The following is a 15,081-nucleotide window of genomic DNA, read 5'->3' as shown; positions in this document are numbered from 1 at the left end:
ATCGGGCTCGGTTGATGCACGGATTCGAAACTCTGGTCATGTGAGTGAGTACAGTCCTCATCTACATGCACTCTTACGGACTCTACAAATTCTTTCTTATTCTTAAGCCACTCAATTAAGGTGGCGTGCATGTAGGACTTTCTTCTTGGTACAACCCTCAGCCACATACACTCTTACGGGTCATATGATTTCTTTCTTCTTCTTATGCCACTCAATTAAGGTGACGTGTATGTGGGACTTTTCTTATCACTCACGAGTTCCCCCATCACAACAACCTATTCTTTCCTTTTTCTCTAGCACTCTCTTTCTTAAATTCTTTAGTGCTATTTTTTTCTTTCTCTTTATTCTTAGCATTCTTTATTCTTTCTTACTCATGCATATGCAAAGATATACACGTGGATGGTATATACTTATGTTTCTTTCTTTAGTGCAATCATATAATGCAAATATCCAATGTTGCACAAAAATAAGTTCTCTACTCATGCATATGCTTCTCTCAAGCATTTTATCAAACAATAAGCATGCATAATTAGACTCTACTTTAACTATAGTTCTATTTCTTTCTTGGACCATCCATATATGGAGTAAAACTCCTCCATAATAATTCTAAACCTGTCAAGGGAAGGCACTTCAAAAATCTCTACTCAATTTCTTCTCAAATTTAGCCAAACTTCCATTGGCCATCCTAACCTTGACTCTACTTCTCATGGCTCAAAACAACCATTCATCAACCCAACAACTCATCCACAATTACAAACTTAGCAATCAATCTCACAATTATAAGTATATAAATACAAATCAAGTCATATAAATACACATCAAGTCATTTGATTGCTTAAATCTTAACTTGGGTTGGATTTACTTACATTTTTCTTGAATTCTTCCACAAAAGCTCTCTAACTTGTTGGACTTGCTTCTTCTCTTAATTCCTAAACATAAACTTAATAAGAACTCAACACTTACTCAACTTAAATTTATACTAGAGCATGAATCCTTACCTCTTGATGCTTAGGAACAATTCTCTATCAAGATCCAACTAAAAGCCCTCAAAAAATACTTGGAAGATTGAGTGAAGAGTTGGGAGGAAATGGAGAATGAAGAGGCAGTGGAACTGAGGAAAATGAGGAGATTTAGAAGACTAACCCTTAATATCTCATAAACTAAGCCTTCTTTCCCATTTTACCCTTCTACTTTCTTGAAAGTTCCATCCTTATCCTTTAATTCTTTACACTTGCACCCCCATTCTAAAACATTCTCCATGAAATTTCCTTGCAATTCACTCCCCACTTTGCTTTCTAATTAGGGGTAGAATGGTCACTTTACCCTTATAGAAAATTTTCTTGAAACTTCACTAGAAAAATCTACCAGTTCTTCACCCCGGCAAAGAAATACAGGGCGTACGTCACCGCGGCGAAGTCTACATTTCCAAAATTTCGCAAGACTTCACCAAAATCAGGGCATCCAGACTAAAAGAGGCAATTGCAAGGGTGTGACTATTGGAATAGCTAAGCACGATTTCAGTAAGGACATATGAAAAATGGGATGTGTTTTGGACCTTTCCAACAAGGCCAACTTGTAAGCAACTTTGCCAACCCGCTTCAGAATTGCAAAAGGACCACAATATTGCTGCCCAAGCTTGAAGTAAGCCTGCCCACTCACCGGCAGCTGACTATAAGGTTGCAATTTTAGGTACACCTGCTGACCTACTTTGAGTTCCGCAGATCGCTAGTGTTTGTTAACTTGGCTAACCATACACTGCTAAGCGCAACCCAAGTTTTCCTTTAACTCTTTCAAAATGTAGTCATGGGAGGTAAGTTCAAAGTCTATTGCATCCACATTCGATTCACCCCTGCCATACACTAAAGTAAAAACTGTGGTTCCAATTGAAGTGTGGAGTGAAGTGTTATAGTAGAATTATGCCCAGAGAAGGAAATCCGACCACTTATCCTGTTGGTCCATCACAAAACCATGCAAGTGTTGCTCAAGGAATCAATTTTTACCTCTATTTGGTCGTCTGTTTACAGATGATAAATTGAACTGTGGAAGAGGGTGGTGCCACTGAGCTAAAATAATTCCTGCCAAAAGTTGCTCAAAAAGTCTAGGTCCAAATCACTGAGAATTGTCTTAGGTATGCTGTGGAGTTTATAGACTAAATGAACAAACAAAGCAACAACTTTGGTTGTTGTAAACCCATGGCGGAGGGTTCCAAAATGCGCATATTTGGTCAGGCGATCTACCACCACCAAGATGACCAAAAAACCCGGATGACAAAGGTAACCCCATGATAAAATTGAGAGCTATCTCCTCCCAAATCTGAGCTGGTATAGGCAAGGGTTGCAAAAGGTCCCCAAGAGAGCAAGCTTGGTACTTGGCCTGATTACATACATGACACCCTTGAATGAAATCCTTGACGTCTTCCCCCATATTACTCTAGTAAAAGTTTAAAGCCAGTTTACTCAGAGTTTTTTCTATAACCACCATGACCACCCAAGGGTGTGGCATGAAACTCCATGAGAAGTTGCTGCCTTAAGGATCCCACTGTTGGAACCACCACACAACCATGAAAAAACAATAATCCATCACAAAGACTATAACCAGGAGGCCTTGTGGAGCTGCTTTGAAAGTCAGCCAGTAAAGTTGCACAATGAGCATCTGCCGCTAGACTATCATGGATGTTTTGTAAAATTTCAAAAGTAGGAACTGACAAGGCTAAAAAAGACTGTCTCGACTGGAGGTAGTTCATCAACAAATTGGCACGAAAGGGCATCAATAGAGATGTTGTCCTTTCCCCACTTATAACTCACTACAAAATCAAAACCCAATAATTTAACCAAATAAGTTTTCAAAGGTTTGAACTACCTTTGTAAGGAGGCTGTAGAGGGTTTGTTAATCGGTACATATGATAAACTTGCAGCCCAACAAATATTGGCGCCAATGCACTACTGCTTTAGTAATAGCACATAATTCCCTAGCATACGCAAAGGCGCGTTGCATCCACAGAGATAACGTCTTACTACAATAGGCAATGGGATGCTTGTGCTGCATGAGTACCGCCCCAATACCTTGCCCGAAGGCATCAGTTTCATAAATTTTTCTTCCATAGTCCAACAAAATTTATCTTTTTGTAGGAGGGATGTTAGCGGAGCTGCAATGTGAGCATACCCATGCACAAACCGACGATAATACCCTGTCAAACCCAAAAATCCCCTCAACTGGCAAACATTGGTCGAAATCAACCACCTTGTCATGGCTTGAATCTTGGAGGGATCCGGCTCAAGCCCCAGGCCTGAGACAATATGGCCCAAGTAATCAATTCGGCTAACCCTAAACAAGCACTTTCCCCAATTGTCATAAAATCAATGAGCTCGTAAGCAATTAAGGACCACAGTTAGATGTTAAACATGTTCAGCCTCCTCATTACTATAAAGCAAAATATCGTCAAAGAAGATGATAACAAATTTCCATAGGTATGGCCGAAAAAGATCATTCATGGTGGCCTGAAAAGTGGTCGGGGCATTGGTAAGGTCAAAAGGCATCACCACAAATTCGTAGTGGCCGTCATGGGTTCGAAAATCCGTCTTTTCAATATCAAACTCAACCATCCTTATCAGGTGGTAACCCGAACGCAAATCAATTTTGGTAAAAATTGTTGCGCCAAACATGTAAATTCCCTCCCTAGCCGGGTATTTCCTAAGTATCCCTTGGCCATTGAGAACCTAGAAAAGACACACCTAGGAAATGAGTTTGTTTCAAAACCTATACTTTTGTTTGTTTTGTCTTTGTTTTTTTTTTTATTTTAAACATATTATTAAACATTCCGTATCCATAAAATGATTCAAGAAATTTAGCTTCTCAACAATTTCTCCCTTGACTTGAATCCCCGGACATCATACTAGCATATGAAAATCTTACTCAGTTGACAGTCTTTTATTCTTTCACAACAAGAAGTTAAACGACTTTATCTCTTGATTTCTTAAGACACACACCTTCATCAAGCAAATATAGTTGTTTTTAATTCCTTTTGCCTTGCAAAATCAAAACATCATATTTATACACTTCGCATCCATCTCTTTGACCAATGTAGGTATATACACGAGAAGCCAACTCACCCAAAGAAATCAAATTGTGACTACAACTCAGTACATACCTCACATGATGAAGCTTCTTGACAACACCATTGTGAAGCTTGAGACAAACGCTACCAATGCCTTCAATCTTTACTTTCTTGTTATTACCAACAACAATATTTCCATAATTTTCATCTTCTTTCAATTAAACAAAACAATCTTTATCATTACAAACATGCATAGATGCAACAGAATCTAAAACCCAACCTTCCATTATGGGCCAATTTATTCTTTAGCATAAAAAATTAGAGATCCCAAGATTTCTATTATGTGTGGTATCCGAAAGTAGAGGCAAGAAAATAAATCATAGCTTATATGGTGATATAAAAGGAAATGGTTTCCTACTTATTGAATTTTATGGACCAAGATTTCTATTATGTGAGGTTTATTAAATTTGATACAAATTTGATTCCCCATTAGAAATTTATTCCAAAAAAATTTTTGAATCGTCATTTAGGGGAGTATAGGATTCAAATAAAATAGTGGGAGCTAATTAAATTAGCATTAAAGGTTTAAATTTACAAGACACTGATAAGACTTTTTAATTCTTTCCAACCTCTTACAATAGTTGTTGTGTGATAGTTAGTTGAAAATGAGCAATAATCTTCTTTTGAGGATTTTAGACGACAAGAAGTTGACCGAACTAGACTTCAAAAATTGGGTGAGGAACCTGAGAATTGTTCTCAACTTTGAAAAGGCGGTGTACATTTTGGAAGCACCCTTTCCACTCTCTATAGTTCCAGATGCCACACTGGAAGAGAGATAAACCTTCGATAAGGGGCAAAAAGATGTTTTTGTATGTTCCATTCTTGTGTTGCAGAATTTGAATTAAGTGTTAATTCAAATGATCAATCCTAGATATTAGATTCAGCTGATACATCTCACATTAGTATTTCATTATAGGCACTGCAGAATAGTTATGCATTGTCAAAAGATGAAGTCACAATGAAAGTGGCAAATGGAGCAAAAGTTGAGGGTGAGGCAATAGGGACTTGGCATTTGACATTGCCATCGGGACATTTTTTGTATTTGTACAAAATTTTGTATTTTGCCAAAGTAACTAAAAACATCATTTTTGTTTCTGTTTTATGTAAATCTGGTTACAAAATACAGTTCAATGGAAATGAGTGTTTAATTTATTTTGGAATTAAATTAGTTGGCAAAGCTATTAATACAAATGATTTGTGGGTTCAAGAATTGAATGATTGCTTTGCTTGATATATGAAATAGTAGACTAATGCTCTTTATATAGAGCTAAAAGCAGAGGCTAATTCCAAAGAATTAGGAACTGCCTAGTAAAAGCTAAAGACTAGGTAAACAAACTAATCAACCCATTCCTATAGACTAGGTTACTAAAGACTAAGTAAATAATAATTTTCTATTGACTAGGAAACAACCATCCATGTATAGTAACAAAAAAGACTAATTCAACAAATATAACATACCCATCAATTTATTCCAACCTAACCAAACACATTTCCCTAAATATTCCCAGTAATGTTTAAGATAATCTATCTTTCCATTAATATAACATTCCCCGTTATACAACATTACCCAAACCAAATGCCCCCTAAGAGTAAACGATTCTTTCCCACCCAAATAATGGTTTGATGACACTTTTCCACCTACAGTTTTTAAAATACCACTTTCTTATCCAAATTTATATTCTGTTTCCGATTTTGGCATCGTTGCGACCCCACACCACCATTATTCTCTTCCCCAATCATCACTCACCAAAACCTCTCAAACCCTACTCCTGCAGACCCCGTCAATCATCGGCAATCGAGCAATTAGGGTTTGCATAGCCGCCCCTCCCAAGTCAAATTTTGATCAATCCCAACCACCAAAATCCAACCTTCCACCACCAAAAGACTCATCGCTTTTCCCTCTTCAAAAGCCCCAACAGCTTGGACCAAGTTTGCTCTTCCCGTCGGAATATAAATTTGGGTAGTAAAGTGGTATTTTAAAAGTCAGTGGGTGCGAAAGTGTCATTAAGCCATTATTTGGGTGGGAAAAAGTCGTTAACTCAAATATATAATATAAAGGTTTTGACAAAAATGAAATAATATAAATTTGATCGGGATATAATTGTTAAATAAAAATGTTATTAATTCATATGTCTTAGTATTCAAATAAAAGCTAAGGTTTGTTGACCTTTTGATTTTATTCGATGATCATATAAAAGTTTAAAAAAAAATATATATATATAAAATGTCTAAATAAATAAAAGTTAAAAATAAACAACCATACAAGGTTATGCGATTAGAACTTTTCAATACTGTTAGCCGACACTGTTCACAGTCACTGTTCATCGACACTATTCACGGGGTACTGTTCATAGGTACTTCACTATCGATCCAATGTAGGATCAAGTCTGTCGGTATCCACATGAAGGCAGGCTTGGGATCACCCTAGGATTGACTGCTAGATCAATCGGAAAGCTTAAGTGAAGGTGTTGGAAATTAGTGTGAGAAAAACTCACAAGGTGGCTAGGGTTTGGCGTGATTGGGGGAGAGAGAGAGAGAGAAAATGTTTTCTAATGATGCACCAAACACATTCTCAGAATCCTATTCTAAAATGTATTCAGAATAGGATTTCAGAAATCCTACTAAAAAAAGTGCATCAGAGGCGGCCTATATTTGTAAGACTGTCTCATATAAACTTTTCTGTTGGCGATAATAAATGTAAGCTAGGAATTTGTATAAAATCACAGTTTACTCTTCCTTCCATCAAATTAAATATAAAAATCTTACATATAAGAGTAGATAAAGAGTAAAATTTTATTTTTCTCCATCAATTGTACTGTGTCAATAAAAAAATGTAGTAATCTTCGTCGTGTAAAGTTCAAAGTCTTAATAATTTCGACAATCATACAGTGGTTTTATTAGATGGATGTTTGCACTAAATTTGTGGCTCAAATAACAAGCAAGAACTCATCAGAGACAGCCAAAACGATGATAAGATTACTTCAGTTACACAAAAAAGAGCAGAAAGAAACAGCAAAAAATACAACAAAACCACTAAAGCTGACAGGGAAAACCCTAATTTTCAGAACCCGTTACTCTTCTTTTACATTTTGATAACTCTCCTCTGCAGTAACCACACAGCTTCCCTCCGTCCGGCGTTTGTTGTTACAAAGCCAAACTTTAAAGATCTTCCGGCTGATTCCCACTTCATCACAAAACTGTTCAACCTCTTCTTCATCATGCTTCTGTGGCCTCCACCCCAACTTCTCTGCAAATCTCTTCATTTTATCCTTCTGTTCAGGGCTAAGCTTTGTCCTCGTCGCCTTCTTCTTCATCTTCATATCCTTTTCTCCACTGAACCCATCACCAATACGCGCATCATGAAGCGTTAAAAGTGAATAATGTGGGTGGTTTAGCATCTGTTTTCTATGGAAGCTACGGTGGCAACCGCACACGGCGCAAAGAAAGGCATCCGTAGTTCCATCTTTGCCGGCTTTGAGAAACTCTCCACAGCCATCAGTTGCGTAGCAGCCCATGGCGGCTGCATGGTTGCGTCTACATTCTCTGTAACTTGCTCCTCCTCCTGGCTCAGCCCATTGGACGCCATTATAGGATTGAGGCACACTGGTGGCAGTTTGGTTATTTCTGGCTCCTGCCATGAGAGTGAGAGTGAGACAGGGACTGAAATGGGGAGTTTTAGAGATGTTAAATTGTGTTTAGGAAGTGAAACGGCTGGTTAATTTGGCTTGAAGTGTTAAGAGAATCGCCATTTGGAGATGGGTGTGCACTAAAACCATGACAAGTTTTTGCATGAAAATCAATACGTGTCTTGTTTTGTTTGTTTGTTGTTTTCTTATGCATATAATCTGTTAGGAAAATATAAATTATACAGTCCATTTTTTATTCAACTTTTCTCAGCTTAGTTATCATTGACATTTTTTAACCAATTGCCTTAGATACATATGTTATTTCCTGCTGGTTTTTTACCTAAGGGAGTTTTACTGATTTCATGCAGATAGCAACACATTATCATCGACATAAAAAAAGTATTTTCGACACATACCACTAGAAGGGTAACATTGATAATGATTTCGTTAGGTTCAATAATGTTTTAATAACAATAATTTTTTTTATTATTTTATGAATATAGGCGAAACCAGAGAAAAATTCAAAAGGAGAAAAATATGACACTTTGTCAGGGATACAGTGAACCTTACTTTCATGGAATTTTCCAATGCAAAGTTAAAAATATGATAAAACTAGTAGACTAATAAAAATATTGAGTTATCACCTACTAACTTAAACTTTTAGGTGGGATAATAATTTAACAAAAAGAACCTAAAATATAAGCCAAATTGGTAATTCGGAATACCCTGTCATTGATAATTTTAGAAGGAGAGGAATCCCACGAATTTAAATATAAATAAATATATGTTTACTGTTATTCAAATATTGTTACACATATAAAATGTGCATTATCATTTATAATTAAAATATCTTAGTAGCAACTTTAGAGGATTCAAATCTCAATTACACAATGTGGACTTTGGCCATCTGTATCTTTTATTAAGACGCAAAATGTAGACTATGAACCAACCACTTTTAGGATCATTGTTAGGTGCTGTCTGCAAATCCTAATAACAACTTAATTACTAATTAGATATCATTTTAGTATGTTTATCAATCTCTCTAATTCTAACAAAAACAGTAATTGCATGAATATAAGAAGAAATCTTATAAAGATTTTGGTAACAAGATGAATAAAAGAAGTTTTTTTTATTAATAGATCTGATAAATAATATGCATATTTGCAACATTTATCGCCTTATACCAATATATCTCCAAAAAGAATCACAAATTCGTCAAAATTGATGATTCGCATGTGCGCTGATGTTCGGACCATTGGGACTCATTAGACTGCAAATGAATCAAGATAAGAAGAAGAAAAAGTGGAACTTCAAGGTTGTGTTGTGGCACAATTTTACACGCCGCGACACAAATAAGTGCAATCATAGTTGTGCCGTAGTGTGAGTTTATTGCGCCACGGCATAAATCGACGTTATCCTTGTTGTGCCACAGCGTAGATTTATGGCGTCGTTGCACATATTGGCGAAATCCAAATTGCACCGGGCGTGATTCATCCTACATCATGGCGTAGTTGGGTTTTTGTCGAAACACAAATCACCAAGAGTTGCGCTGCGGCGCCAATCGAGAAAAATGCAAATATTGCGCATTTCCAACCTTAATTTGATTTTCTAATATTTACCAAATTGCCATTATTTGTAAAAACTATATAAGGGCAATTAAATTCATAAGTTATTCATTCATTTACATTACAAACTTTGTAAACATTTGGGTTAACTTGGAGAAGGGGTTTTTGAGAGGCAAGGGATTAAATCTTGATTATTTGTTGTGGATTTATGATCCAAATGATTATGAGTAAGATTAAGGTTTGTTCTCTTGTAATTATGAGTAGCTAAATCCCTATCTAGTGTATCCAATGTAACCTAATTTGTATACTCTATGTTTTTAATCTAAATTACTTGTTTAATCAATTCATTACAATCTTAGTTTCATTCATTGTTGTTCAATCAATCCTTGATCATTATTGTTGCTTGATCATCTTTAATAGTTGATTCATTGATTGTATGAGTCAAGGTCAGACTAGACGCCCTAGCTAATCTTTAATAGCTCTTGATCTTTGATAGTTCTTGTTGTTAATCATCTTTAATAGTTGATTTATTGATTGTATGAGTCAAGGTTAGACTATACGCGCTAGCTAATCTTGAATAGCTCTTCTGGAGGAATGATTTGTGTCTGTACATACACCCTATCAGACATAGATTGGTTTGTGAACTTTCAGGTACTCGTATTCTTAATGGGTTTTCAGTAATTAGACTATACCATATGCCCTAGCTAGTTTAATGATGAAAGAACTAGGTTAAACCCAAACGCCCTACGGTAATACCTTAATTTGGTGAGTATCGACCCTAGGATTTGAATTGAGAAAACAATAGTTAGATTATTGGCATAGAGTAGGATAATTACGGTGAAATTGGATACCTAGACCTTTACCCATTCGTTTCTCATTCATTATATTATCGTCTTTACTTTAATTGTTAATTTTCATTATTTCACTGTTATTTTAGAATTATTAGTTTGTTGATCAATTTTGTTACTTTATTTGATTACTGCATTGTTATTAGATTTAATTGATAACTTACAGTTCTCTGTGGGATCGACCCTTGCTTTTGCACTATACTGCGATTATGATTCTTGAACTTGTGAGGAATAGGATTTTGTCAATTAAGTTTTTGGCACCATTTCCAGGGAATTGTTTAAGTTACTCAATTTTCTTTGATAACATGTGGTTTAATTTTTGTCATTATTTTAGTTTATCTTAATTTTTAATTTTTGTTGTTTTATTTCTTTTATTTGTATTACCTTTTATTCTATATTCTTTGGTGTGTGAGTTCTTGAATGCAAGGTCACCGATCTTTGGATGAAGAAGTGATTCCTTACTTTAATAGAGTGAATTTGTTCGGTAAGGAGAGAATAGAACTATAAAATTTGGAGGAGTCATTTGAATCAAGTTCTGAATCCGAAGAAGAAATGGCTAACTTACCTCGTCTTATTAAGGAGTACGCAGTCTTACCATTTGAACATCGCCTTCTTGCATAATCTTGAGTGCCACAACAAGGAATTATGAGCTAAAGAACATTCATTTTCATATGCTTCCTTCATTTCATGGAATAGCCACAAAAGATCCTTTAACTTTTATTCATGATTTTTACTCAACTATGCAAACTTTTCCTTTGTAGAATTTAAATGAAGATCAATTGCAAATGAGATGCTTTCCATAGACGCTGAAGGATGTAGCAAAGAGTTGGTTCATGTCTTTAACAGCAGCTTCACTTACCACTTGGGATGCAGTTTACAACAAGTTCATAAGTAAATTTTACTCTCATGCAAAAACTGCTGAACTAAGAGGTAAAATTGCTACTTTTTCTCAACTTGATGGTGACCATTTCATGAGGCTTGGGAATGTTTTAAATTGATTTTAGTTCAATGTCCACATCATAGATATCCTTTAGAGTTTTTGAACGAATTTTTCTATGATGGACTGACATAAGCTTGCCAAGCCATAGTTGATATTACAACAAGTGGTGCCATGAGAGAGAAGACTACAGAAGAGACTTATGAGTTGTATGAGATGCTTGGAGCCAATTCCCAGTAGAAGAGTGTTAGAGGAAAGTCAAAAGGAATTTATGAAGTAAGTGCTAACATTGAATTGGCAATGCAAGTGTGTGAATTAACCAAGTAGATGAAGATGATGTGCAACATGATGATGGGACAAGGACAGAGCAGTTTTAAAGAGGTATGTACCACCTAAGCCATATGTTTCACCTATACCTTTTCCTAGTCATTTAACTAAAAGCAAATGGGATAGGTCATTTTCTAACCCAATCTGACTTCGGCAACTCCTCTCCTTGTTGATCTCTCCATTTTCGATTAATTTTTAGCCACCCAAGCACTAACGTCATGACCGTTCACCTCCACACCACTGTACGACATTTTGCCTATATTTTTTATCAGTTTCTAGCCCCACAAGCCTTCACTCTGACCCTTCACTTGTTAGTCTACCTTTCGCAAGCCTTCAGACATCCTTTCTGCTTCCGTTGACATGACTTTTAACCTTCTCACCGTCGGCCACCATCAATTGGGCTGCTCTGGCCTCTCTTCAGCTTCCTAGCTGCTAGCCATTGCTTCATTAGCCATGATCCATTCCCTCTAGCTACTAACGACTCGATTTCCACCATGACTAGCCACTGTTCATCGTCTCTAGCCTTCATCAATACCACCATTCAGTTAAGATGCCTAAGGGCTTGATTAAAGATGTGTTAGTAAAGGTTGAGGGCTTATATTTTCTAATGGATTTCCTTGTTGCAAACATGGAATGTACTGGTGGTGGTAGTGTGCCACCAATTATCTTAGGGGGACCTTTTCTAGCAACTACTAATGCCTGCATTAATTGCAGTTTGGGTGACATGGAGGTGTCATTCGGGAATTAGAAAACTTAGGCTTAATGTATTTAACACTGGCCCAGGATCTATTGATAATCCGTAAATTATACAGTTTTTATTTGATCTTTCTGTCAGATTTCAGGTACTTTCTAGTGCATTTTACCTGAATTGGTGCTTAATTCTTTACTTTTCGTGTTTCAGGTTAAAATGGAGTTTTTGAGCGAATAAACACAAAACCGGATAGTTTTGACTCAGAAATGAGCGGATTTCAGAAGATAGGAGAGTTTCGGAGCAGGACAACCCACGATGAAGCTTGTTTCCAAGGAAGAGAGCTGAAAATCGAAGAATCGAACGAAGAAGCAAGCAGAGTGGCAGTTCTGTAAATTTTAGAACTTTTGAAGGAGCTTCGCCCCGGCAAAGAAATTGTCTTCGCCGCGGCGAAGTAAGGCAGAGGCGATGTGGAATTTTTTCATTCTTCGCCGCGGCGACAGTCAACTTATTCAGTTTTGTAAACGCACAGTTTCGTGTTGTGCGTGTTTTTGGCTAGGTTTTTGGACTAAGTATAAAAGAAAAACTTAACTTTTTGCTGAGGGATCTTCAGCTTTTTAGGGTGAGCCGTTTTTACACTTTTCTGAGAGTAAAGCTTTGAGTTTTTCGGATTGTAAAAGGCAAAATTCAGATTTTGACTAGAAGATTCATCTTTTGGGAAGATTTCTTATCTTTCATTTCAGATTCATTATGTTTAACTTGTTTATTTCTATTTTTCGTTTTTATAGTATTAATTTAGATATGAACTAATCTTCTATGGGTTAGGGTTTTGATTGTAGTTTGGATTTTAAATGGGTTAAGTAATTGATTGTGTTATTTCCATGTGAATAAGCTTTGGTTGTGTGTTAGTCTGAAATTAAATGCTGTATGTGATGAACATGATGAGATTGAGAAATAATTCATGTTAGGCTTCTTGGGTAATCACCATTATAGTATTGGATGCTAGAGATAGATTCAAGAATTAATGAAATCAATTTAGGATTCTTGTGCTTAATGAATTTAGAATTATTAACCTTCAATTTGTTGGGTGCGGAATGTTAATAAGGATGAATAGGAAAACATAGCCCGAGAGGGTATGTTAACATATTAGTGAATCCGATTTACAACCATTGCGCATGAATGTGAAAATAGTGTAACTCTTCGATTTAACCCATAAAAGTCCAAACGAAGTCAAAACCCTACTCGTTTTACTTGAATTGATTTTCTGTGTTTCATTTGCTTTCTTATTTAAGATTTAATTCCTTGTTTAATTTTAATTTTTGTTTTCTTTTCCTTAAAATTTGCTCCCACCAATCCAAGAAATTCGATTGCTTCAACTTGTTAACGTTAGGAACCTTAATGCTTTGTTGCAGTCCTCGTGGGAACGATATCCTACCCATCACTTTATTACTTGAGCGACTAGTTTACTTACTAGTTTTGCATGTTGTAGTAAACACGCATCATCTGTGCATGAAGATGTTAGTGAGTGTTTCATTGTTGAGTCAATTGACGATCTCATGGGAACTCATACTCCACATTCGTTGCATAAGGACGTTGTTAACACTTGTTTGATGTTGCATTTTGAGGAGGTGTTTAGCTCGAGTTCTTCATCTAAAATTTGAGAGGTTGGTGCATATTTTGATGGCCCATCCACTCTTATAGGTAAACATTTAACCATTAAGTTTGAGCATTTATCATCTTTGTCTAAGATACCAATGCAACAATCAATAAAGTCACCACGAGTATTGGAACTAAAAGGCTTGCCTAATACTTTCGAATATACCTTCTAGAGACCTAATGAGACCTTGAGTTTCTAATTTATAAGGGTTATGTAGTGCACCACCAACATTTCAACCACTTTAGACTTTTGTTGGTGCACTAAGTCTGGTTGAAGACTTTAAATTTAGCACTTGATGGAGGCAACCCACCTTTGAAAATATGCCTTTATTGCTTTGATTTCTTTGTTGTTTTTGTCTTTGTAGGAAATTTTGTATGTGTTGTGGAAACTCATAGTCTAGTCAGGGATTACTCTTAAACATGCTCCAAAACGCCCGTTGGTGACAACCCCATCATTGTTCCTCAAGTTGTATCTTTCCACCATTTTATGATTCTTTTGTTGTATAAGTTCTCAAATGTGTTGAAATGTCTTAATAGCTGATAGTTTTGTTGCCCTTTGAGATCATTTGATGCTATTTTGGAAGGGTGATGTGTTTTGTGAGTCATTGAGGAAAATGACATTTTAAGTTGGTAAGTGTTGATTGATTTTATTTTTGTGAAGTATGTATGTTTTGTGGAGTGTTGTTGATTATGCTTTTGTGAAAATTGTGTTGATGATGTGTTTTGTGAAGGAATATGCTTTTTTGTGGAGATTGTGTTGAATGGATTGTACCAAAATGTTTGTGGCATGATTATGTTTTTTGTGGAAAATATGTTGAATCTTACTCTTGTAAATCCAAAAATGGAAAAAGTAAGCTATTTTTTAAATTTTCATGAATTCATGCATAATCACCATTTTGGAAACAATTGAGGTGCTAGTTGGAAGGTTTTGTGATGTTTGTGAAAATATTTTGTTGCAACACGGTTTTAAACATTGAATTATTCTTTTTCTTATGTGCTAGGTTTGTCTATAATCGTGGTTAGACACCGTTTTGTGTGTATGCCATGTGTTTTAGTGTTTATCCAAGTCTCCCACATACATTGCATGCCTACTAAGCAAATTTTCATTTATTATCTTGTATGAGTTAAAAATGGTAATCTTTGTCTTTGAAAGTGCTTAAATGTTGTTTCATGATTTGGTCTTGATTTGAAGCCTAGTTGACTCGAGTAAGTAAGCCCAAGGGGTGTTCTACATCTATTCCCTTAAAGCTATCTAGTTTGGGAGCAGTTGGCCCAAAGCTTGTTACATGGGTCCTCTAGGAAGCTTATTAAGTCATTACA

General features: G+C 36.0%; 1 protein-coding gene and 1 non-coding gene across 2 annotated transcripts; both read right to left on the bottom strand.

Annotated features, from left to right (window-relative positions):
• Positions 1 to 7,185: 7,185 nt before the first annotated feature.
• Positions 7,186 to 7,752, bottom strand: LOC116104906 (zinc-finger homeodomain protein 2-like). Its single transcript, XM_031391341.1, has one exon. The coding sequence runs from the start codon at positions 7,750 to 7,752 to the stop codon at positions 7,186 to 7,188; it is 567 nt and encodes a 188-aa protein (XP_031247201.1).
• Positions 7,753 to 11,073: 3,321 nt separating this feature from the next.
• On the bottom strand, positions 11,074 to 11,179 carry LOC116104918. The gene has a single exon (XR_004123980.1). It is a non-coding gene; the product is annotated as a small nucleolar RNA R71 (small nucleolar RNA).
• Between the last annotated feature and the right edge of the window lie 3,902 nt (positions 11,180 to 15,081).

The sequence above is a fragment of the Pistacia vera genome, unplaced genomic scaffold (genome assembly GCF_008641045.1).
Source record: "Pistacia vera cultivar Batoury unplaced genomic scaffold, PisVer_v2 Contig488, whole genome shotgun sequence".
Lineage (NCBI taxonomy): Eukaryota > Viridiplantae > Streptophyta > Magnoliopsida > Sapindales > Anacardiaceae > Pistacia > Pistacia vera.
Note: the sequence above shows the minus strand (reverse complement) of the source record. Positions and strands in the feature narration are given on the sequence as shown.